This window comes from Strix aluco, chromosome 8 (assembly GCF_031877795.1).
Source record: "Strix aluco isolate bStrAlu1 chromosome 8, bStrAlu1.hap1, whole genome shotgun sequence".
In the NCBI taxonomy this organism is placed as follows: Eukaryota; Metazoa; Chordata; class Aves; order Strigiformes; family Strigidae; genus Strix; species Strix aluco.
Window position 1 is genome coordinate 2,910,438 of NC_133938.1, and position 26,167 is coordinate 2,936,604.

At 41.2% G+C, this 26,167-nt stretch overlaps 1 protein-coding gene across 1 annotated transcript in view; it reads right to left on the bottom strand.

The window, feature by feature from the left end:
• The window catches only part of ROR1 (receptor tyrosine kinase like orphan receptor 1), a 172,368-nt gene that overhangs the window by 20,516 nt on the left and 125,685 nt on the right, over positions 1-26,167 (bottom strand). Inside the window, exons 3-4 of the mRNA XM_074833171.1 lie at positions 21,322-21,609; positions 19,835-19,865 (exon numbers count right to left, since the gene is read on the bottom strand). Of these exons, the coding sequence (XP_074689272.1) occupies positions 19,835-19,865; positions 21,322-21,609 (319 nt within the window). The remainder of the gene's footprint in view (positions 1-19,834; positions 19,866-21,321; positions 21,610-26,167) is intronic.

The window sequence follows — 26,167 nt, forward strand, 5'->3', positions numbered from 1 at the left end:
TCTTTCTTTTTTTACCCCCCTTTTTTTTTCTTTTGTAAGAAGGATTTGAATGAGTACTCAAGAAGAACAAATTGTAAATACAGGACTAATTTTGATATCTTGAGCGAAAATGGGCAAAGGAGAGATGTAGGACAAGGCAAGACGAAGTCCGAAATGCTGTGAGCGTCCCAAGACAAGAGGTAGGAGCATCGTTCTCCCTCCCAGTGCCTGTTCTAACACCAGTCAGCTACGATAGTTAGTTGGTTAGATGGGATCATTGGATTACCATTATTTTGGTAACTAAATCTCTAACTGACAGCAATGTAAACAGGTGAGTGTACATAGAGGCAGTGAGGATTAATAAAAGCAGCAGGGGAAAGGACATCATAAGGTTCAGTGGAAGACAGCCATATAAAGCCAGCACGGGATTAAGGTGTGCGTGCAGAACCAGACTGATTTATGAAGATTAACTGATGTGAAGAGCAAAAGCAAATAAATGCTGTATTATCTCCGAGATCTACCAAGTGGAGATGGAGTAGCTTTGGCTCTGTGTGAAGACTGTCCAGACATTTTTTTCACTTATAAAGTGAAAGGCATTTTGTCTTGCTTAAAAAAAAAAAGTTCTACCATAGCTCTAAACTAGTCAGAGCTGTTTATCTAAATAATTTATATCCAGCAGCAGAGTACTGATGGAAAAATGCAGCCAACGTTGCCTAGTTCAGACAACCAAGTGCTTTATACCCTTCTCTTCCAAGGAAAAACTGCTGCTTGCTGCAGTGGAACAAGAGCAGAGTGAGCAGACAGCTCAGCTCCCGTCACCCCGGCTCAGGTGGGGATCCACATGGCGCCTGGGGACACTCCTGTGCCCTCTCCAGAGCTCCACCAAAAGGGTCCTGCTTAACACTTTCAGTCATGCACCTACAAATCTGCAACCTAAAACTGGGGTTATGGAGGGTGTTGCTTTAGGGGAGCTGAGTTGATAATGAATGGTGATAGGTGACAGCACAGAGGGAAGAAACATGCTCTAGAAAACTTTGCGGTTAATTAAAAGGTGTATCAATAAATTATTTTTATTATTACATATATCCAATACACCCCCTCTACACGCATTAATGCTGTATAAATTAATCGTACGTTGTTAAATAAATTGTATTTTGTTCTGTACTCATGTCCCAGCTTCACAGAGAATAAAATGAAAAGAGTTTTTACTTGGCAGATATCCCTTAAAGCAAACAGATGAATAATATTCTGTCATACTTTCCATAGAGCAAAACCCAGTTGCTTGTGCCTCACTTTGAAAATGGGAACATATTGGCTCTGTTTCATAACAATATTTCAGAAATGTGAGGGCTGCATTTTACTTTGCAAAAAGAAGAGAATTGCCCAGACTTGCACGTCACTGTGTAATTTAAGGAAAAGTCCTGTGTAATATAAGCTATTGCTGTTTTCACACCCCCTTAAAGTCACAGGGCAGTTAGGGTTTAAATGGTTCACTAGAAAAGCACAGGCATAAACTAAAAATATTAATAATGCTGTACTTTGACATCATTAAATTTACAGAGTCCCATAGCACCACTGATACACCTGGTTCCTAAAAATAATTTTTTAAAATCAGTAAGCAAATATGATCTGCCTAAATAAGTACTTTACTTAGTCATTATCTCACATTCCAGACTGACAGCTGGTTTAACACGATGCCTCCAATTCAGAGATGGATAAAGCGTCCAAACTTAATGTGAGTTTGGGATGCTGTTTCGCACGGCTTTGCACGTGGGATGCACCGAGTGGCCCAGGCCAGCGCTGAGGCCGCATTATGGCCATTCACCGCTAAAACTGGGACAGACAAAATTCCCTGACCCCCCAAAAATCTTACAATTACCCAAACATATTGGTCTGAGCGTTTCTCAGGGCTGCCTACCGTTGCACCCCCATCCCCCAGTCACTTCTCGTTAGAGGATTTTGGTGCTGAAAGGAGGCAGGTTTGTGCAGAGACATAAACATCACTGGTGAGAGCTGACATGTGTTTTCTACTAACCTCATCTGGGCAGCGCGGCAGCATCCACAGCTTTGGAAGCTTAATAAAATACATCTCTCATGCAATTAATCTCTTGGCAAGGATGCACTGAAGCAATTACTGCATGTTTTTCTTTGTCATCACAAGAAAGTTTTAGTGTCTCTATCAAAATGATTCATTTTGGGGAAGCAAAAGCTGCCTAAAAAAGCTCAGTAACAGTGGCCACGAATTTGATCTAAATATTGACCAAAAATAAATAAATTAGCTGGGATGTTAGTCTCTGAGATTCACTCTTTTTCTCCTCTTAAACACTTTATAACAATCCCTTCCCTACCAAAACTCTTCCTGCAAAGTCAATGGGTGTTCCTGCAAGCAGGGGTGCGCACCGGCCGCGCGCTCGCTCAGCAGCTGCAGCTGGTTAGGAAACAACCCTGGTAACAGCGTTTGGATCTTTCCTGGCAGATTTCTTACATCATTATTCAAGATGAACTGCAAATCATATGCTTGTAGTTATGGAAATAGCAGGAAACTTCTTGCACTTATGTTTAGTTTGACAAAGCTATTTTAAGGTTACGTTGGGAAGGTCAGTTCTCCAAGTTTCTAGATGCAGAGGAAAAAAAACGTAAAATGTTTTTGAAGAGCAGTCAAGCAGGATAAGATTACAAGTGCTAAACGTTGCCTCTTCTATCAAACCTTTGTACTGCACAGAAAACCACACTCCCTCCTCCTGGATTCCCTCACGGAGCCACGATGATCTCATACACACGTTCCTTATCCACCTCTCATCAGGCATTAACCTTTAGATAAGGAGTTCTTGACGGAACGATCATCAGCTTCACCCCATAAATCGGCTGCAGCCGCTCTGCCCTGAGTGATACCAGACTCCCCCTCTGCCCCAGAGGGGCTCAGACCATCGGTCTGACGGCCCTGGGGTGCCGACAGACAGGACCAGCCCATATCCCATCCACATCCATCTCCTCCACAGCCAGAGAGCAACCCTTGGGCACTGCGCTGGGAAGCTGGACACAAAATAAGACAAGCAAAGGGAAGTGACTTCCTCTAAGTGCCTTGGCCCCATCCCTCAGATTTTTGTCCAAATCCCTAATAACTGGGATCTTTTTGAATGCACATTTTATGAGCAGCCTCAAAGCGTACTACAGCCCGACTGCCACATCTCCATCAGCCACCCGTGCCCTTAATCAAACATCTCATTGCTTTCACATGCACAAAAAGTATTTAAGTGACCTATTTGACTGGGAAGCTGATATTCCCCAGAGACTGTTCTCCACCTGTACCATTGCCATATGGGAGAGTTACTACAGGTTTGCTTGGTGTGCATGAGGCCAGCACTTCTCCACGTAGGAATGGGAGAACAACACACCCTTCTGCCTCTCGGTGTCTGCCAGGAGGATACACATAGGACTACAAATAGGTTGTATCACAAAGGACATACTCCAACTTGTATTCAGTCTCTAATCAGACAAAAATCCCCAATACTAAGGAATTTATTCATTATTTAATCACATGAAGTTATGGAGGTTGTTCAGATTTCATTGAGCAATAAAATAAGTTGCAGATTACACTGTGCATTTCCCCCACAAATTTGATTTTTTTTCCCCCTCATAATACACAGAAAAGTGCACCTCTGTGATATATTAAAAGAAGAAACTCTAAATAGAAGAGAAATAAGTCAAGGTTGAGTCACCTTTCAAATGGCTCAATCAGGACATTAAGGGTTTTATTCCCAAATATTCTACTGCCTCTTTACAGGCATAATGGGGCCTCAGAGCAAGTGTTCATGCAACTGATACCACATGAGAAGGTTTCTTTACACCAAAAGTGTGGCATAACCAGGCTTTAATGCATAAGGATCTGGGTCCTCCGAGAAGCACTGGTTTGAGAAAACAGCAGGGACAAGGGTACTTTGAACCGCTGTGATTAGAAGAGGGTGAGAATAATAACAAAGTTTTAAGTAACACCTTTCTGTTTGCCTTACATTAAATCTCTTTTATCAAATGTCCTTTTTTTAAGGAAAAATTAACATTTTAAATTTTCCAGTTAGCATTGCTAATGATTCCTGTCTCTCACAACTGCTTATTCATTGCTGACGACTGAAACAGCTCAAGTGTTCAGCAAGAGATTTTGCTTGCTGCTGTATGATACACACCTACATTTGCAACAGGATAGTCAAGTCTTCTGGAATACATAGGAAATAACACACATTCATAAATGAGAACACCAAAAATGAAATAATGTAATCTAAAGCAAAAGACAATTTTTTACAGTGTTAACACATAGGCTATTTAAGTACCATAGGAAAGTATCTTCATTTTCAAGCTATTTTTCCATCCTATGCATGTTTTTTTTCTTTCTCTCCTATGGAAGAACATCCAAACTTCCCATTCTCCAGCAATGTGTCTTAAAGACTTGGTTTATTCCCTAATAGAACTATTGCTGATTGTTCTTTGCCCAGGAGGGACTTCTTACAGTAGGCAATAGCCCGCTCCTTCCTGGGCCTCAGGACACTGCAAATACAGCTTTGAACTATTCCTAACTGATACAAAAACTTGTAAGCACCAAGAGTCAATACTGAACACTAAAAAATGAGTTTCAGAACATCTGCAGCCCATTTTATCTCTCACTCACTCTTTCCTGCTTTACCTTATTTTCTGAAGTCACAGCTTTATTTCTGCTCCTCCCTCCCCTCTCCTACCTTCTAACATTTAATTTGTCTTATGTGACTCAAACAGGTCTTTCTCCAGGTGACCTAATATTTTAACCTTAAGCATGATGAAAAACAGACTTCATAAATCTGACACTGGAATTAAAAGTGAAACACATGCCTCAGCACAAGTTAATTAAAAATAATACATATAACGTTAGCTTGTTTAAACTATTATTTGACCAAAAATTTGCACCCATCAATAACTACTATAGTCCACAATTGCTGCAAAAATAACAGTAACCACCATAAGCTCAAACTTACTGCAAAAATGAGCTATGTTACCTCTCCTTCTACTTATCAAAAGTTTTCACAGATCCTGCTGAAGCTGCTGAGCCGAACTGCTGAGATGCTGGAGCACACAGCGTGCATGAGGGCGGTCTGAACCCCGGGGCACGGGTATGGACTTGAGCACACCAGTGCCCCAACGCACGAGCCCTGTACCCTCTCAGCAATGTGCATCGCTCTTAGATGCCCCAATACTAATTCAAATACCAGTAATTACTTGCAGATAACTAATTATACAGGCAGGTAGCCTTGTTCCTCTCAATGTGGTAACTCTTGCCCTGAAGTGCGTATCTGTAGTTCCCTTTAATGGGACAGGGGAGAGGCCAGCCACGAAAGGAAAGATAGTGGATGGAGAGTAACTACAAGGAAAAAGATGATCTGAAATTCCAGACTCCTTTAAAAAAAATCTAGCAGAAAACATATTTTCTAAATGGCCTTCCTAAGAATTATGTCAAGGTAGGAATACAGTGTTTTTCTCTGCTGACGAGCAGTCTGCGGGTTGCTGGGTTTATGAGCATAATACTCATACTTCGGCTGGGGGTAGCTGGTAAGTCCAAAACGGTTTTAAGCAGTTAGTCTTACTGAAATAGTTGGTCAAGTTTAACAACTGTGAAAACATTTAAAGTTCACATAACTTGCAGGTCTATCATAAATTCTGCTCCTGACAGACACACATAAATAGAGGCTCCTCAGCTGGGAATAGCCAGTCTGCTTTAAAGGGTACCATGAGTTATATTAAACTGAGAATGTCTTGTGAAAAAGATTGCTTTTGAGATAAGAAACTCATTCTTAAGACAACAAACATGAGTGAAAATATGCCTCAGTGAAAATTAAGATCTGTCCATCCATTCCCTCATCGTAATCGGATAAGGGACAGAGAACTTGTTTGTTTTCTTTAAAAGCATTCTGCCTCCCTACGTAGGCTGCACAGACCAGCATGAAGCAACCACACTTCAGTCTTGGGACCAAAATATTCATATTCATAACCAAAATATTCATATTTCGGTTAGCCTTGAGAAGGATGCCTAGCCCTAAATTCTGAAAACACTGATTTGAAGAAAGAACTGTGTAAAAACGGCAGCTTTCTACTCAGAAATGGGCTAAATCCCTTCTAAAACTTTTGCTCCTAGAAAAAAAGGCAGTCACTGCCTTTTCATCTTGCTACCCCAGAAGAGTGAATACATTGCAATATGCCTTCCTGCCTATTTTCTGGCAGCAGCATAAAACGAATTATTAAGTAAACTCTGACTTTTTTTTTTTTTTTAATTTTTTTGTCGTAAATACAGATGGAAACGTGTAATTTTGCAACCAGTTCGAAACACTGCAAACCTTAAAGTGTTTGACCAACTCAAAGAAAAGCCCAGCTTGTTTGCAGTAAAGTGTTTGTAGAAAATATGTAAGATAATGCCACTTTGCAGCTCGTTTACAGCCAATAATTGGTATTCAAGGTGAAAAATCCACTTTCCTCCTCCCATAACCAGCACCATGTTTTTTATGATTCAAGTAGCAGAAGAAGGAAAAGGTAAATATTTTTCTGGACTTGTCCAAGTTTGCAAGATATGCATTCTTTGTTTTATATTTACCAACAAATAAAACTATCCCAATTGCTTTATTATCTTTTATTTCATTATTCCAGTGTGTCAGCAATTGAGAATAGTAATTCAATCAAATTTTGCATTAGAAGTAATTACGCTAATTTGCCTCTGTGAAGGGATCACAAATTTCTAAGACATTTTAGACGTGATTACTTGGGTACTTGGATGCAAACTGTGTTTGGGGTACTCGTTACATCCAGCTCTACCATTTCTCAGGCAGAAAGCCCAGCCGTGTCTGTGAGACTTCCTACCTGCCTCCACGTGGCACGATGGGCTGAGCTGCGTGACACCAAAATTTCAGCTGTAATTCTGAAATTAATTGGTATTGATAAGGTTATATGCATGTTATGTATTATATTAATGCATTCCCTCACTGGAAAAATATTATTTAAGATAATAGAACTGTTTCTAGAACCTTGTTTTAATAAAGTCTGTCCTGGCATACTTTTGCGGTTGTACTTTATCAAATCTAAAAGCTGTTTTTTCTCTTTGAGTGGGTGAAATGCTGGTTTGTATCAATACTAACTCTTATCGTGGTTTTGTAATATAAAACATGTATTTTATAACTGCATAAAAAATTAAATGAGGATTAAGCCAAACACAATTTTAAAAGGCATGCACACATACCATCCATGTAGCAAAGCCATTTACACACAGTGTGTGTGAGTTGAAAATCAAAGGAAACACTGGTGTTTATATACCATTGCTCCTTTTATCAAGCCACGGAACTTTATTTTGCCAAGACCACAACTGCCTATTTTTCTCACAAAAACACCTTATATGCCAAGGATGGAGTAACATTCCTGTGTTATTCACACTAAGGAAAAACATGGAGCAGCTCCACAGAAACCCACAGAGTTTCTCTGGGTTTATCCCCATACAGCTTGAGATCAGTCGCAGCTCCTGATGCCAACTATTGCCCCAAACACAGCTTCCAAGGCAAAGCAAACATTCTCCAGATCATTCCTTCACATTTATCATTGCTAGAATAATATTTTCTCTCATTATCTTTTGTTCCTTTCAAATCTGCAAAAGACAGTATGCTCATGGAAGGTCAAATCCTCATCTGCTACTTGTGCCTGGTGCATTTGCTGAAGAGGGAAAACTGACACCACCAAATTTTAAATAAATCCTAAAAATTTACCGTGAGAAGTAAAAGTCAGACAAGGAGATTTCTGAAACTAGAAAAGCTGCAAACAATACAAAAGAGGCTTTTACTATGCTTTTAAGTCCAAGATTAAGAGATTCAACTATAATTTGTATTCGTTTCTTGCAAGATGGAAATGGTGGAACTGTCAACAATAACACAGAGTAAATGCATTTATTTATTTACCATGTAAATACAACAGAAGAGTTTCTATTCTAAAAGTAACTAAAGAAGGCATTAGATTGCACCTAGATCTTTTAAACATAGGCAGGTCAGGACAGCTTGCACCCAAGAATTGTGAAAGACAATGTCTCCGTGATCTCTTCATGGCTGTCGATGTAACCAACTGCCTGGCAGCCCTTACACTGCCACGACTCACACACGCCACGGAAAGACTCAAGTGACTCCACGTCTGCCAGCCTTACACCATCCAAGACAAAACAGTGGAATGGCTGAAATGAAGCCCAAACAACACAGGATCTGAGGCGGTAACAGAGCTGGTGGCAATTCCCAGGAGCTATGAAAAAGAGACCTCTCAAATGTGCTTTGGCGAAGTCAAGAGTTGGGTTGTAAAGATAACAATGTTTGTATATTTAGAATCTTATAAAGGCATTTGACTTGACACAGCACAAGCACGTTCAGAAGTTAAGGACAGATAAAATCAACATGACACTTCTTTTTTTTTTTTCCCCCCAAGGATGTGCCTTAGTTAATTCAAAACCACCGGATTTGGAAGATAACATACCCCAGAGAAGTACTGCAGCATGTGTAGTCCCCAGGATGGTTAGATGGGGGACTGCAACCATCTCTTCTCACCTCTAAAACCTCTAAATCTCCAAACTAGCTGTGAAAGTTGAAAGGGGATCGCCTTGCTAGGTCTTCTTGGTGCTAACTGCCAGGCAGAACTGTGGCAAAAGAATGTGCCCATTCATCTCAAGCAAAATCTGGACTGAGACAAAATTTATTTATTTTAAGTAAATTTACTGACACAAGAAATTTGTCTGGAAAACTATGGCAAGGTAACATTTGCAAATAATTTTACTTAACACAGATCTTTGTTGGCTCAGGCATCAATAATAGCATCCAACTAATAACAGGTCAGATGATAACTGCTTTCCTTCCCCACCGAGGTAACCACACACATATTTTCCTGTTAACAAGATCAATAAACTTGACACATTCTGAAATCGATGATTAACTCCTTTTACAGTATTTGAAGTCACCCAGGGTTATTGCTTTGAATGGCCAAAGCTAGAGTGTCACGCGTGTTTTTAATTATCAGGATAAATACTGTAACACCTTATAATCTTCTTCCTCGCACTTAATGATTTTGTGATGAAGTAACACGAATTGCGACTGAGTAGGTAACTACGTACAGGTGGGCTGCCCTATGATGTTATCTTTATAGGAAAACTCATTCTGAAGGTTTTACACCATATTGCAGCAGCAAAAGCACCTTGGGTCAATACAGATTTATTCCCATTTTTAATGTTTTTACTAGACTGAATAAACACTTGCCCCAAGACTGAAACGACTGGTTCTCCCAAAGGCTGCAGAAGCCCAGGGTAAACTCTTCAGTTGAGCTCAGCGTGATTGACACATCCTTGCAACAAGGAGCCACACTGTTAGTTGAGGGTGAGGATTGTTTCCTCCAGCTTCACATGGGCTTTCACAGCCCCTTCATCACGGGGCTCTTGCTCACAACACTCCTGACGTTGGCTGATTACAGTGTGGCTGCCAATGGCATTGGGTGGCCCTTTTAAATTGTTGATTTTCAGGTGGTCTTCACCAGAAAGACCTGTTTGAGTGTGGGGATGCCTGAAGCATGCCTCTACTCATCCTCCCCCAGGAGTGGAGGAGCTTGCTCCCAGCAGGCATGCCGGGTCAGCCCAAGGGAGTCAGGACGCGATTCAAGGAAGAAGGGGAAACACCCCATAATCTCAGAACCATTTATGAAATCCAAAGATCTAAAGACACGGGGGCGGGGGGTGATTAAGGAAGGAAAATGTGCTGCTGCCTGGCTCCTGGCTGGAGCAGCGATTTGAAGGGACAAGCAGCGGCCCAGCACATGGCTCCCAGATCCAATCTTGGGATGCCTCATTAGGGGAAAAAGCAAAGGCTCAGTGCTGAGTCCATCTGAAGGGGGAGGAGAAGCATAAAGTGCCTATGGGAAGGAGGGGCAGGAAGAGGGGGGTTACATATGGACACAGATGACTTTTCATGTGGGTGAAAGAGTCTAGGACAGGAAACAAACCCATCGTACAGAAGCCACAGAGGCTGCCTCTCCCTCTCCCAGTACCCACGCTTTGTTTGCAATACTGTAATTATTACTATTTTTTGTTCTCTCAAATAATTCCTACCACAAGCAACCGGAGCTTTGACTATCCTAATGTTTCAAATGTTTCATCTTAATTCATTTTTCAGCCCGCTGGTAGCAAAGCTGGCAGCTAGCAGATAAAACAAAAACTTGCTTGAAGTTTTGCCCAGATTTGAGCCATTGCATGCTGTTACGATCTGATGAACCTCTGACAGATCCCTCATTGCTCCTCCTTTTCTTGGTTCCCCATCAACACAAACTGAAAACAACAGCAGAGGGTTTGTTTAAGGAGTATCAACAACAACTGGGCACTAAAGTAAAAGAAGAACAAAATGAGAGAGAGATTGAGATTTGTCCACTGAGATTTTACTACCTGGTTATGCAAGATATTTTATTACAACCACAGAAATATTATAGGCCTTTAAACAGGATTTCCCTTAGAATTACTGGCCTTACAGCATAGGCGAATCTCACTGTACTTTGGAGATGACCTCAGACATTAACTGGTTTCTGAAATGTTTGACTATTTTTTTATTTTATCCCTTACACCTGACCAACTCCCATGGCTGTGCAAACTGGCAGAAACCCAGGAAAGTGCTGTAAGGACATTCGATCACCAGAAGTTGCAGGTTTTTAAGTAAAACAAGACCATACAAGACTTTTAAACATGCTTTAGAAGTGTGACAGAAGTTCATTTTTCTCTTTCAGAAAATCGTAATAATATAGATGACTGATTCATGGTTTCATTTGTCAGTTTTTGTAGTTACATTTAACTCATTCCATGACAGCTAGAAATTGTTTTGTACCATAAGTACATGACACAAGTTGTACAATTACTTCCCTTCTTTCCTCCTACATCTAAAGACTTTTACACCCACCTCCCCAGAAATAACACCTGTACACATTGGGCAATAGTGCTAAGGAGGCAACAGCCAGAGAAGAGAAACTCAAGTAATGTATTCTCCTGCAACACCAAAGTCTTCCAGTGTCTGTCTTATCCCACCACAGGCTGGTGGGCAGGGAAATCAAGGAGGCTGGTTTCCAGTCTTTGCTTTTTGTTGTGTTTTTTTTTAACTGTTTAAGAAAGACCAGCAAACCCGCAAAATACAACAGCAAGCTACAAATCCTGGGACTGGGAGGGAGAAGGCTCTGGCACTTGGGCTACATTGTAAAATACACCCCAAAACAACAGTACCCATCTCTGTTTTAGCAACTCTTAGATGAAGAGCCACTGAAGAAGGTACTGTGTTGTAAATATATGCAAATAAAACAACAGACCAATAATCTCTGCCAGATACATTAAGATACCGTGTTGTCCGTGCATTACACAAATCAGGTCTAATCCCACGTGAATCAGAGACACTCTAAAACAATTTTTTATTTGCCCTCTTTGAGGACAAGACATACATTCAGGGGAAGTCCTTTCCAAAATAAAGCAGCACAAAGACGGGCTCTGTTTAGCCAGTACTGTAACCTGACCCGGTCCAGAAAGGGTGAAATTAATTGTAACATTGTCAGATTTTGCCTCACAGCCTTCGGGCTCAAAGAAATCCTTGTAAGTCATTTAAATTGCTCTTATGATTAGAGCCAAATGAGAATTTTTTTGATGAAAATTGTTTTAGAGAGAAAACATCATCTTCTGAAAATTGGAATGTTTCACAAAAACACAGTGGTTTGGACAAAATTGCTGCTGCAATCTTGTAGTAGGTCCAGAAGGAATTTTTGGGTTGGCTTCAAAATAGCTGTTATCTGGATTGACCACATGAAATATGGGAAAACCAGGTTATACCTCTGCTCTAAAGCAGAGCCAGCGTCCTCCTCCTCTCCAGTGAGTATAAGCTGGGCTAGGGGCTATGCAACATTTATTTTCTGAGAAAAATGCCTAACGGTCTCAGCTTCATTTCAGCGTGTAATAAACCAAATATTGAAGGCTTAATATTTTTAATCAAATCTAATACTTTTTGCCAACCAGTCTTAACTGCAGCCTTAATGCAGAGCTTAGTAGCACAAGTCCTCTGTCCTGGGGTGGATTGAACTCCTACCCAACTTCTGCCAGGGAGTTCAGTGGGAAAAAGGCCTCTGTGTGACATTAAGTATATATAGCATTAATGGGAACAATACTTGGCAGTTCTGACTATTTGGTTTAACTCACAAGACTCGGTTTATTATCAGATTTAGTCAGACACAGGTTGCCAACTGGGCGTAATGATTTTTTCCCCCTGCAACAGTTAAAGAATATATCCATAAACACAATACCCTGAAGGCTGCAGGAGATGAACAGGGTAAGTTTTTTCCTGATTTTGTTTTCCTTTCTGTTGCCAAACTGAAGCAACTTCAAAGTGATCCTCACTTTGCTCCTTTTTAAATAAATCAGGAAAATACGCACCCAATCTGTTACTCAGGGTCAAATTATATAATTACAGGATTTCTTTAAGTGTTTGTATAAACACTGACAACAGAGATCACCAATTAGAGCAAGGAAAATCTATCCTCTATCCACACTTTATGTATCAGCCCCTCCAGGTTCCTGCATGGGATTTGAAATGTTCCTAGATTCACTGTGTTAAAAAATGACAATAAGTTATCTGAGCCTTTTATAACAACAGTGTAAATTCACCTTTCCGTGTTATCCTCAGCATTTATCAAACACGGTCAAACGAGCTCAGTGCAACAGGACTAATGCAGCAAGGCTAAATTAACATGCTGAAAAGCAGCTAAATATAAAAAGGCACAAGACCTGATCCAGTATTTCTAAAATGCTGAAAACTGAGCAGTACCTAAGCAAGTAAAAGCAATTTCATCTTCTCATCTTCACTTCCACCATGGCTTGTAATGCATGCCCAACCCATGCTGCCTGCTTCCTTCTGACCTCTGCGGGCACGTCCAGAAACTCTTTCCCACTATAAAATGCACCCTACGTACTTTTTGTTCCTCTGTTTGGATGTGCAGTGGGAATTAGCACAAGAACTGTGTTAGCACTTCTTGAGGAAGGCCACCACCCAGAGCTGAGAACTGATTTTGCCAAGAAATGAAATAGCAGTGCTTATGTTCCCTTCCCATTCTTAGGAACCACAGAGCAGCTGCTGAAGCGAGCTGGGTGTAGCAGGGTGCTGCACTAAGCTGCCTGTGCTTGAAAAAAATGTGGTGAGCAGGCAACGGTGCCGCTCATAAGTGACAAGTGGGCTTCAGGACAAGGGGAACAAAATGCTGGGGTCAAGGTTTCAACTCCCCCAGTCTCCTGGGGTGTTGCTACAAATCCTGTGTGCGATGTCAGGAGTTATTGACTATGCAACTGGGTCATATTAAACCTCATAGAAATAAAAGTACAAATACTCTTCAAATATGGGCTGTAGCATTCCAGAGAGGCCATTTCTATACCAAACATTTATTTGCATATGTAGTTGCTACAGGTGATCCTGTGCAGAATGAAAACAAATCCAGTTCTTAATAGCACATTGTCTTTTCCCTTGTATTATAAAAATGCATTAGGGAACTCTGGCTCCCGATGTTCAAGTCATAATGTACTTGACTCATTCTTCCCTCCCCACTTAAAAAAATATTGACATCAGTGTAATTAATTTGTTTTCAGATAATACATCTCCCTATTGTGTCATACCTTTCCTTCATGCCGCATGAAGACAGAAGGGCTTTCTGTTTGCACTACAGAGATGAGTGGAATACTTCAGCTAAAATTTGTAAAAATATTTATCAGATACCCTTTCAAAAGTGAAAAGCACTTTCTAAGGTCAATCCTTCTCCAAACTACAGGCCAGTTGCTTTTCTGTAGACTTACCACAGCGTAACAAAATACAGTTTAACCTACTTCATTAGTAAGAGCTGGGTAAGAGTTCTGTGGCAAAGAACTCGGATTTTTGCAGCATTGCTCATATGAAAACCAGTGGACGGCCACAGCAGACAAGAACAATAATCCAATGGCACAGGTTTTGGCCTGCACCTCCAGAGGCAGAGCTCAATTCTCTGTTTTGTTACAGGCTACACATGCAATAGCTTGGGCAGATCATCCCAGGGTGTCAAACTCAGACAAGGTGACCAGTGTGACTTTAGCTGCATCTGAAGTAGCATGAACAGCTGCAGTTAAGGCAGCTGAAACACACCTTTAATCTTACTCTGGCTCAGCTTCCTGTATGTGGTCTGGGAGATAAGAGGAGGTAAAGAAGCAAAGGATCCTGGGATTCTCAGATAACGTGTATATTTAGCTACGTAAGTATCTTGAGGTAGACAAAACGCACTAGAATACTGTCTAGAATCAATTGCTTTAATGCAAGACACAAACATGGCTTCCTAAATTCTGTACTACATTTACCCAGAGGTCTTAATTTATTTTTGCTTGCTCAGGAAAGTCCAAGAGCATGCCTCCTCCTAAACCATACACCCTGGTGCCTCAGCAGTCACCTTACCGTCTGTGATGCTACAGGAATGTCACAAAGAAAATCACAGCAGAATAATCAGGACAAGGGAAAAGGTGAGACAGTGGCATAACAGATAAGTGTGCACCAGATCAAAGACCCAGTGAAGAGGACAAGTCCAGCTCTCCCTGGAAACATTTCAATTCCACGACTGGCATGCTCACAGCAGATAATCTGACTCTCAGACCCTGGCAAAACTAAGGGAGTATTATTTTCATTCGAATGAAGTAATGCAACAGAACATAACATGGTTTCTGTCAGCATCAGCCACTCAGACTTCATCTTCATACTGCGTGATTTTTTTGCATAAATATATTTATATTGGCCTCCACATGGAATATCCCACTTCAAGTTTGCGTCTCAGATCCTATAGGCCATACAGACAAGCTGTTGCACCAACACGCAGTGGGGCTATAAAAGATCCTGCACCAAAACTCATGAGACTTGCCTCCAGTGCTCATTCAAAATTTCCACTGTCACTAAGCAACAGGGAGGTAGTTTCTGTGACAGCCACAAAACATGTTACAGGACTGGAAATCGATACCCCTCCTTCACCAAGATCCTGGGGGTCAAGTCAGTGCCCAGCTTGGGTGCAGGAGCCTTGGGGTGCCGGGTGCTGTGGGCAGGGAGGTCAGTCTCAGGATGCTGCTGGAGTGGTTCTCTGGTGAATCTACTCTTGTCTCTTTATCAGCATTTTTTCTTCTACAAAAATTTAGCCTCTATAGCCAAAAGGGGAAAGTGTCTCTGTTACTCTGAAATCCACAATCAAATACACAGTTGGCCAAGTCTCACCTGGATGCTGGCCAGTGGTTATGCATTTTCTCGTTGAAGGAACCATGCTGACATCCAGCCACACAGAGCCACTGTATAAAAGATCTGTTTTACTAAAAAACCCAGATGTGTTTAACTAAAAACAAAAAAAAAAAAACCTTAATCACTGAAAAAGAGGATGAGAGAATCCTGTGGGGTTTGTGGTTTCACAAGCCTTGCAAGCTATTTCTTGGAATCACAAACCCCATTTGATTTTATGAATCAAATGCCCCTTAAAATTACAGCCCTCTCCTCTCTTCTTTTCCTCCTCTCCTCTCCTCATTCCCAGTGGTTAAATAAAGAACAAAACAATACCATATTTAGGTTATATATATAGAAAAGGCTCCCTTAAGAATAAAAGGACTGCTCAAGAGCAATACTGACGCAAGGACTGTATATACTCAACTCAGGAGGTGCCAATCCATGGTATACACATCCAGTCTGATTTACATTCACACTGTTGTAACCACTGCACATCCAAGAGCAGTAATATCGATGGGCTACTCATTTTTCTCCTTTAAAACCTAAACCACCGTGTCTTGTGAACTTACAGAATAGTTCCAAAAGGTGCCACACTGTTCTTCCAATGTTTCCACTGTAATGAAGTTAAAAGTCTGTGGTGTTGAGTGAACTATTTCACCTGCAGGTTAAGCCTTTTTGAAACACGCTCACAACACAATAAATTGTTTTTGTACAGCTCCAACACAGAATACACAGAGCATTTTCCTGAACTCTTCCCACTGGTCTACACTCCAGCTGGGTTTGTCAAGCTCGTTTGTAGACTAGACCATGTAAAAAGGTGGTTTTGTTTTCTTTCTCACTATAGAGGTCTTGCGGCAGTTCTTGAACAGAGTGCAAGTAACCTCCTCTAATTTCAGTGACTTGCACCTAGGATTTGTCCTGGAGTGGGTCAAGTTCAGGGCAAGCACAGGGCCATTGCTCCAGGTAGTGGAAACAATACAGAATGAAGAAAAAAAGGACAATAATAATAGAAAAAGATTGCGCACACAACCGTTTTCCAAGCCAAAGTATCTCTATTGTTATATTAAATTCTCTCATCTCCAGGAATCTGCTTTACTCTAACCTCAGCCCTTTCTGATTTCGATCTCTGTAGCAACAGGAGAATCCTGAGGTTAAGATACACATTTTTATGTTCTTAAAGGACAAAACCTTGCCATGGATGATGGATAAAAAGTGAGTTTCAAAGTGATGTGAAGCACAGGAACTTCAAAAATAATGTTAAAGTTATGGTCTTTCGGGCAAGTTTTAGAAGCAATAGCTACAGCGGTGCATCCATATGTGTGTAAAATACATACACACACAGAAAAATGCAATGCACAGTTAACTAGCAAAATGCTCCCTTTGACCTTCCTCAACTTATTCAATCAATTCAATCTGAGTTTGCATTCATAAATTCCATGGAAAAAAGAAGGGGCTAAATGAGCTGATGGTGGCCTTTTACACCAAGAGCCAACAGGACCTGACTTATCTGCCAAAAGAGGCCCCCCCAGAGTCCTGCCTGTTGTGGAGGTGCCCTTGACACCATCCACTTTACAGAAACTATTCCAGGAGTCCGAGAGCCGGAGCTGGTGTGGCCGCCCAGCGCCTGGGCACGCATCCGGGCTGTGGGACAGAGGCATTCGCACTCTCCCCACAGCTCACTGAGCTGCTTGTAGCTGGCGCTGTATCTGTAGCACCTTCCGGCAAAACACAAGATAAAATAATGATTTATTTATAAAGCAGGAACGTGGGTTGGTTTGGTTTTTTTAAACAAAAGAAGCTTCTTCAACCTATGTCAGAGATGCAGAACAGCAGAGCATGTTAACGGAATGTAACTCCACGGCCTCGTAGATAAGGGCTTTAAAGCTGTCCTTTGCCAAACTCAAGAGAGTTAAAGGAAGGACGTTCAGGTCGGCCAGTGCTTTACGCTGCAGCAATACCCTGGTTTCTTGATTTCCTTATGGACTGCAGTGGTATGTTTCTGCAGATTTTCTTTCATTTGCTTCAGACTGATTTGCAAATCAGACTTTTGGCTCTAGCTAACTATAACAGCGCTTAAGGAAAGCAGAAAGAATAAGGATATAACGCACACATGAATTATTACATTATCTAGCACTGCCTGTCTTCTTTTACAGAAGTCATCCATTTAACCTTTCTTTCTAAGCTACAGTTGGCCCTTCCATTTTTCTGCCATCACATCAGTGCAAAACTCTGCACCTATAAATTTATACGAAGAAAAAGTGCTGAACATATGGATTTTTTTAAAAAAACATGATCCTCAAATTAAGTCCTTAAATGAGCAGAACCTTCCACTCATGGTAGATTGATAAAGACAACATGGGAAAAGCACACCTACTGAACAAGGCTGCTACTTGCCATCAATTTTGTGAACTGCCTTATCATACGAGAAGAAACTCACACTGATAATGCACAAACACTATCCAAGTACGAGTTTTCATTTCCACAACATCCTTCAAAGTGCTTTCCATATTTAGCCTTCATTTAACCACTGTAAAAGAATATAATATGTCCCTATGATGATGTACAGCGAGTGTCCGTTTGCTCGGACCAACACCAGCAGTCAGCCTGCACTGCAAGGGAAGAGAGATGCAGGTTCCTGTAAATGTATTTTGGGGAACCAAAATCAGCTTGACCCCATGGACCCATAGCCAGTTTAGACAAAGAACCAGGACCAATGCCTTAACTTCTGAAAAATCGGCAGGAAAATATTTCACTACTCACCTTCCAGGACTATTCCTGAAGACAGTGTTTGATATGGTGCATACAGAAAACAGTGATTGTGTGTTCACTGGATATATGGGCTTTGCACACAGAATAAGACAGGGCCATGTTAAACTAGAAGAAGGGTCCTTATCTTAGGCAGAGCATAATATTCCTAGTCTCCAAACTAGCACTCATGACACTGGTTTGTTTTTTTCTCATGGTCTGGGTGATGCTGTGTAGACATCACCTTAGAGCTCAGCCCAACACTCACTGAATTAGAGACACCATTTGCTGCTACTTCTCCATAACTGAGTGAGGCTTTTAGCTAGTTAAGTTGTGGTCTTTTTTTTTGCAGGGGGGCAAAAAAACCCGCAAAATCCTGCCAGAAAGAAAAATGGGAAAAAAGTTCCCAATCTATTTTGTTTTAAAAATGTGAGGCAATCCTGAGAAGCCTAAAAAGCCTATTCCAGCACAGCTCTCTGCTTTCTGTGCTCACACAGCTCTCCTGTGGGTTTCTGACCACTAAGGATGTGTTGCTTAACCTTACAAATTTCAGAAACCCCAAACTAGGTGAAAGCAGATACAAAATACCCATCTTCTCAAGTCATTAATTAAGTCTCCAAAGTGTTAAAGAGCACAACAGCCCCCACTTCCCCCAGCACCATGAAGCTTTCCTCCCCAGAACACCGCAATCACAGAACTGAGCCTCAGTCTGAGCAAAGAGCTCCCCTTCCAAAACAAACTCTGTAACCTCATGTCAGGTACCTTCAAAAGGGAAGACAAAAACACATTTTATGATATTCCATTAGAGGGCATCCTAGCATGTCCTTTTGTGGTCAGATGCTTCCCCTAATTTCTATCCTCTGCAATACTTTGTGAATGATCTGCTCTAAGGACAGTCAGGAACGTTCACATCCCCAAGCTTTTGCATCCCTTGTAATTGTATTAATAGTTCATTTTATGTTTCAGTTGGTACCGTATTTCTCTTCTAATGGTGCAGCTTCCCCCACCAGGAGAGGCATGTTTTCAGTATTGTTCCATGCATGTAAGATGTGAATAAGCTGGACACACTATCACAAAATTAATTTCAAACTTCAGAATAGTTGGAGATCACACTTGAAAACAATAAGGGACTACAAAAGATGAGCAAGTTTGATCATGCGTCTTGAAACTAGAGGGCAAGATAAATGCACGTTCTCAAAAGCTACCAAAGACAGAAGCTCCACTGCCAAAACACAACAATGTGGCAACTGCTCAGAGCCAGCAGCATGGACCCAGCAGCATGAACCAAACCTGAGCTCCAGGATAACACAGACTTGTAAAAACAGCCACTATTCCCACCCATGTACCCAATCTTTAAAAACTCAGTTTTAAGACAGTTTACTAATATAGGTACAGATAGATACAGATACAGTTTATGACCATCAATTCCCTTAAAACCAGTAAGAAGCCCCTAGGTAGTAAAATCTACTTAGAGTGATAAATACTTTCTGTACTGGGCCATGACATGTATGAAGATCGGTTTCTACTCATACCTGTAAGTACACTGAAATCAGTTTAAACACTGAAGGCACCAGAGGATCTAAAAGTAATAATATTGGAAATTAAGAAGTATAGGGTAAGAAATAGGAGTTGACATGATAACATGAAAATATATCTACGAAACAGATAATTCAGTTAGAATAAATTACCATACTATCTGACTTAAAGTGGAATGTAAAAGAGCTCCTGTCACACAAAATGAAAAATGAACTTCTGACTGCTGAAATGCAAGATTAATGAATCGACATAACAGACATGAAACAACTTACGATGATCCTGGACTTGCTGTTGGCGGGGGACCTGGAAAAATGACAGAAGAAAAACAGCATGATGAGTTATGGTGAGGTAGCAAGCAGGAAGCTTTTGAAAATCTTTTAAAAGATAAAAGTAACAGTCTGTCATGTTGGATGTGGTTTATGCAGTTTAACAGACAAGTCGCAGTTTCTCAGTACCAAAGACAAGACTGTATCCTGTAGCAATGACTGCAAAATGCTGTAGACAAGGACAATGAACAGGTGAGGCACTCATCCTGCTCTTCAGCTGTGTCTCAGGCTGTCACAGAAGAGGTTACAGCAAACCACAGGAGGCTTGTACAAAAACATGTTGCAACTGTAACTGGGAGAAAACAGCATCGTTTCCCCCTATCAATCTTCATTATTTGTCAGGGAATTCAGCCTAGGCCTGATTCAGATGCATTGATCAAATTCGCCCTGACCTCAGCGGGCTCTGGCTGAGCGGGTTTTGTTGTTGCTGCCCTCGGTGCTTGTATTTTGGCAACTACTGGAAGGGCTGAGCAGGCTGGAGTGCATGTTCACTGGCACAGCGCAGACTGAAGTCAGCTGCGGCAGGTTTCAGGGAAGCTCATACTAAAGAGTACTTTCTCTAGAAACTGAATTGTGAGATTGAATATTGCTCCAGGCAGAAAAAAGAAAAATACTGGTTTCTACAGGAGCATCTATAAAAGTATCATTGCTCAGATAAAAATCTCCTACGTTTCAGGTACAAGCTAAAAGACAACTGCCTTAAGAGAATATCTAAAGATTAATTTCTTATTAGAATTTAGAAAAAGTGGGAGATTTATGAAAAAGGACTATGAAACTCATGACATACGTTGCTCATTGTGTGTTATTTGTCCAGTTCCTAAGAGGATTAACTAGGACTCTGTGCAAATATCTTTGTCTCGGTGAATTATTTCCCTCTGAACGTGGAGGTGGAGGAGAAGACACACAAACCCTGTTTCTTGTTTGGAATCTTCTCAGTCAATCAGCTTTGAAGGCAATTATCTCAATATAAACTTCGGAGAAAACATGCTTATTCTACCTGACAGATATATATGTGTATCACTGACATGCCTCCAATCTATACTGCAAGCTGAAATTTCTCACTGACTGAAGACAAAGGAGGCCACTCAGGCACTTGAGAATAAAATAGTTTTTCTCGTCTGGTCTGAATGCACTCAGGTAGCACGTTAATGAGTGTTGCTGTTCAGTGATGCCTGCGTTTCGGTCCTGCTTCCAGTAGGGTTTAATGTAGTAAAAGCCACCGTTACAGCTGGAAACACTGGCATCTCAGCTGAGCAACGAGCAAACAGGCAGAGAGGATAAGCTGCCATTCCTGAGATACTCCCAGAAATAGGCTGAATCAGACTGGCTGATACCACCACATCAGTGCGTTCGTTTTCAGTGGATAAACACACCTTTCTCCACAGTTGTTTTTCTAAATAACAGTTTGAACACTTTAAAAGGAGAAAACTTACCAAATTTTACAAAAAGCACACCAGTTGTAGAAACAGTCTTTCTGCCGTTAGTCGCAACGCACTGGAAGTAGCCAGTATCCGTAGTGTCGAGGTTCCTTATTCGCAGTCGAGACCCATAGCTTGTGGCACGGAAGGAGATCCTCCGGGGTTCTTGCACAACCGGCGCGTCGTTTTTCAGCCAACGGACCGTCGGAGGAGGATTGCCAGAGACTTTACAGTGCAGCTCTGCGGTCTGGCCAAGGGTGGTAGTTATGTTATTCATAGGTTCATCAAGCGTCAAGAAGTAATCTGTTACATAAAAAGAAAAAAGGGTGAACAAAGAATTCCACTCGGGAAATGTCATTTTAAAGAAAGCTCATTCTTGTCTTTGAAAGGGAAACAAAGCAAGCAGTTATTAGGTATTTAGCAGAAAACAATAAGACTTGCTAATTATGCTTTAGGGCAGGCAATAAGTCTCATATAGTTTTGCATGGTAATAAAAGGAACAAATTTTGGAATTTCCATTGCACTATAGTAATGCTGTATTTCCTGAAAACTTCTCTTCCTTCATACACCCACAGATTCTCTCTACTTTCTCAACATCATCCTATTTGGCTTCATTCAACACAGAAAAGGAGGTAACACTGCTCTTTTTTCTTTTATTTTTCCTTTTTGCTAACCAATAAACATGAAAATCATGTTATCAGAAATCTAGATGCTCATTTTGATGCCTCTGCCTATGCAGAGCTGCCCCTGCTCATGTCAGGACCCCCAAAATATAGGAATATATGAAACAAATCGCTCAGAGGTGAAGATCTCAGAGCCATTTTTAATTGATTTGCAAGGCAGTGTAGACATTATGTCAATGATTTTATAAGCACTAACTGCATAGACGAGGAATAGGGATCATATCTAGGAGATGGAAACCTTTTTCTCACTATTTCTCTTGCTCAGAGCACTAAAGTTTATCTTAAATCTGAAATAGGTCTCATGATAGGTGCAAGCAGAAGATCAAGAATTCTTTTGTTAAGACAGAGAATGTTAAATCAAAATTTAGCAAAATTAATCTCCTCTAATCCATTTGTGAGCATTGCCTTCTCCTGTCAAGTGCTATTTCATTCTGCATCATTCAGGAAGAGGACTATTTCTAGTTAACTGTATTCAACATTTAATTAAATCCTTTAAAGGCAGAGAGCGAGATGGATTGGGTACGGGGAATGGAATACACAGGCTTTCATCTCCGTGTCACAGGTTCAAATCTAACGGTGGTCATTAGTGGCCAAAACCCATTATCATCTGCTGGCTGTCTCAGTAGGGCGGCCAAGGAATGAGAAATCCAGAGGCTGTACTCTGTTCCTGCGCTCTCGGAGCCAACCCAGGAGGTCAAGAAAAGCCCATAAGTAAGTAAATTTGTGCTGTGCTGCTTATGCTCCACCGTTCTCAGGTACAGCTACTGTTAACTCCAGCAATCAGTCTGCCTAAAAGTATGAAAAAACATCTCCAGCATGTATAAAAACAGCTTAGCCAACTAACTTGCCTAACTAATCCACTCCCCTAATTATCTATTGTAATCATGTCTTCACTAGCTACTCCCTTCATTATGTTTTGAGTATATCAATATCTCTTTCCTTTGTATTTAATCTGTTTAGGATGTAAGCTCTCACCCTGTATTTGCATAGCCCTTTATACAATGCACCCCTGTTCTCATTTAGTCCTGAGAAACCATTAGGATAAATATTTAGCACAAAGGAACTGCCCACGCATTTTTTTCCCACTGATCGACTAACCTTTTAACGTGCAGGTATGAAACTGTGCAAATACCACCGCTACCTACACTCCCATGGATCTAATTAGTTATGAAATCTATGGATGGGGTAAAAAGGGCAGAAATCCCAGCCCTCGGTGAAGGCAGACAACAGGGTCCGATGTCTTTTGCCAGGGGTGTCAGACTGACCTTTCAGCTCACCAGAATCCTTTCTGCCTGCTTCATTGCAAGACCAGAAATGTTTCTGACTTACTTGCTATCTTAATAACCTCACTGGGAAGCATAATCTAAGTCAGCGCACGTATTCTTGGGTTCTCTCCACAATCTGGGTTTAATAAAATCACACTAATAGCATGGAACTGGATAACCGCATTTAATTATCCAATGTAACATTTCCATACCACAGTCATTTATATAATTCCTGATAATGTTTCAAAGACTGGTTCAGACATCTACAGTATAACACAGTCAGAAAACAGAATGGTCTCAGTCCTGTGATGGTCTTGCTGACAAACACCACAGTAAATACAATATTCTAAAGGTCCTATGCTATACAGGAGAGGCAAATAAAGGAGTAAGGATAGAGGGTAGGTTTCCAAAGGCTGGGGAAGGATTTTAAACTATCAGCAGCAACAGTAAGTCGGGGAAAAAGTATGGCTGTAATGCAAGAGGTATGGTGCAACTTCTCTATAGGTACAAACAGAAACAGCCTCTCAGTGTCAGGAGCTTTTGACTCCTCTAAGTGTTCTCCACCTTCCTCCACAAACTACTACAGAAACACTGAAACAAAATGCATCTGTTTTACACTGAAAAGTTTAAAGTGAAGTTTTAAACTGACAGAGGGGAGATTTAGATTAGATGTAAGGAAGAAATTGTTCCCTGTGAGGGTGGTGAGGCCCTGGCACAGGCTGCCCAGAGAAGCTGTGGCTGCCCCCTCCCTGGAAGGGTTCAAGGCCAGGTTGGACGGGGCTTTGGGCAACCTGGGCTAGTGGAAGGTGTCCCTGCCCAGGGCAGGGGGTTGAACTATATGGGCCTTAAGGTCCCTTCCAACCCAAACCATGTTGTGACTCTATGATTCTATGATATGATGTGCTAAATTCAGCTTAGCTTAGTCCTCAAATTCATAAATTTTGCATCCAAATCATGTCAGACCAAGCAGATCACCTGAGATGAGATTTAAACAGGGCAGGTTTTGAGCAATTGGAAGCTTCACCAGAAGATGTTTCTCACAGATAAAGCAGTTCTCTAATTGAAAATGAGCTGAATGTCTGACAGTGCTTCCAAAAAACCTTGGACTCCTACTGAGGCATACAAAATTATGAGCATTCCTTCCCTGGCATGCACAAAAGCCATCCACTGCTGCTCTTGCCCAGCATGGAGGAGCCGAAGAGAAGCCTCATTTTATTTTTAATACTTGTGTCTAACTCTCACCTACCAAAGTCCATGAAACCTCCACACCTACTGCCACCATCCTCTCCCTTTAATAACAACTATGCAAGGAACATATAAAATAGTTCCTGCCTGCAGCCAGGTTTCTGCCCAGGTCACCCCCTGTCAGCCACTCTCTGGTGCCATCTGCATTAACACCTCCTCCTTCTGGGACCAGAGGCCAAGAAAAACGGGCGTAAATTCTCCTTTTGTGCTTTCAGCAGGAGGCAAAAAGGGCTGATGAAACAGGATGGACCCACTGCTTGCGCACATGATGAAGACATCGTGTCGCAGGGCCACGGTCTTACCATATTTCTTCTGGCAGTCTCCCTGCCATCAAGGAGCTCCCCAGAGGCCCAGAGTTGACTCCCTCTGACCTAAAGAATAATTTCTTAGAAACACGATGGTTCTTATGTACAAAGTAATTACTGTTCTTCTGAGAATTAACCAGTCTAGTGGCACTGGCCATTGGAAAGTCTGAGTTTTAGTCCTGGCTCTGAGTTGTCTTGGGTGAATCACTTCAGTTGTGATTTTTTTAGAAGAGCCAACGGGAAGTAGACACCCAAAGCCAATCAAAGCTCACATGGGATTTGTGCAACTAAGTCCTTTTAAAAACAGCCTTAAACCTTTTGGCTCAATCTCTCCAGCTATAAAGTGAGGATAATAATCCCTCTTACATCATGGGGAGGCTGTTATGTACATTAATGAGATAATGCTCGTAAAGCACTTTGAAGGTGAAAAGTGCTATGCTGGGATAAGCACTCTTATTATATTTTAAGTTAAATCTCAGGGTTTCAAGAACATAACAAAAGCCGGTCCATACTTTAGAGTAGCACTCTATAAAAACATTTTGGAAACATTTTAATTCACCAAAGTATAGAAGAATGGCCTGAAAAAGTTCTAAATAAAATTTAGCCCACCTATAATTTAATAATAGTCAAACTGATTTTTTTTTAATTTGTAAAAACAATTTACTGCTGGGCCTAGACCCTGAATGCCAAGTTTCAGCCCACAGAGATTTTTTTTTTTAATGGCTGAGTTATAAACCCTTGAAAAATGCTGACAGCCCCTTTACTATAGCAGCACTAGCGGGTGCCCTATAATGAACTTTTAAATGACTTGAGATAATATCTGGAAAGCCAAGCCTGAAATATATTTCTGGTTTTGAGCTGTTGCCAATGCAAACACAACACATCATAAGTCATCTTCATGATTCTAAGTGCATAAATTGGAGACACTGCATAGAAAATCCAAATATTAGGTATCCTTCATGGCCAAACTTTTGCTGGTTTGATGTTACAGAATAGCAACAGCTGTGCAAGGACAAAATGTAGTGTGTTGCGTGTCTCAAAAGAAGAAAAGCGTGCGTATTTCCACAGCTCCGTCTTGACATTGTTGAATAGGAGCCTGCCCGGTCATAATAAATCCTGAAGTATTCTCCTACTTTTAAGTGGAACCCAGGTGGCTTTCAAAATAAAAGCTCGTCCTCTCTGGCCAAGGAATGTTAATCTCCTCTGTGACCACATGGTTACTCTATCTTAAATTACCAAAGACACATCTTAGAGCAGTAACACCCTCTTTGCTTGGAGGAGGATTTTGCTGGCCACAGTGAGACCTTTTTTCCCCAAGCACTGTGCTATATGTTTCTGATTTCACTAGGTGTTTAAAGCACGA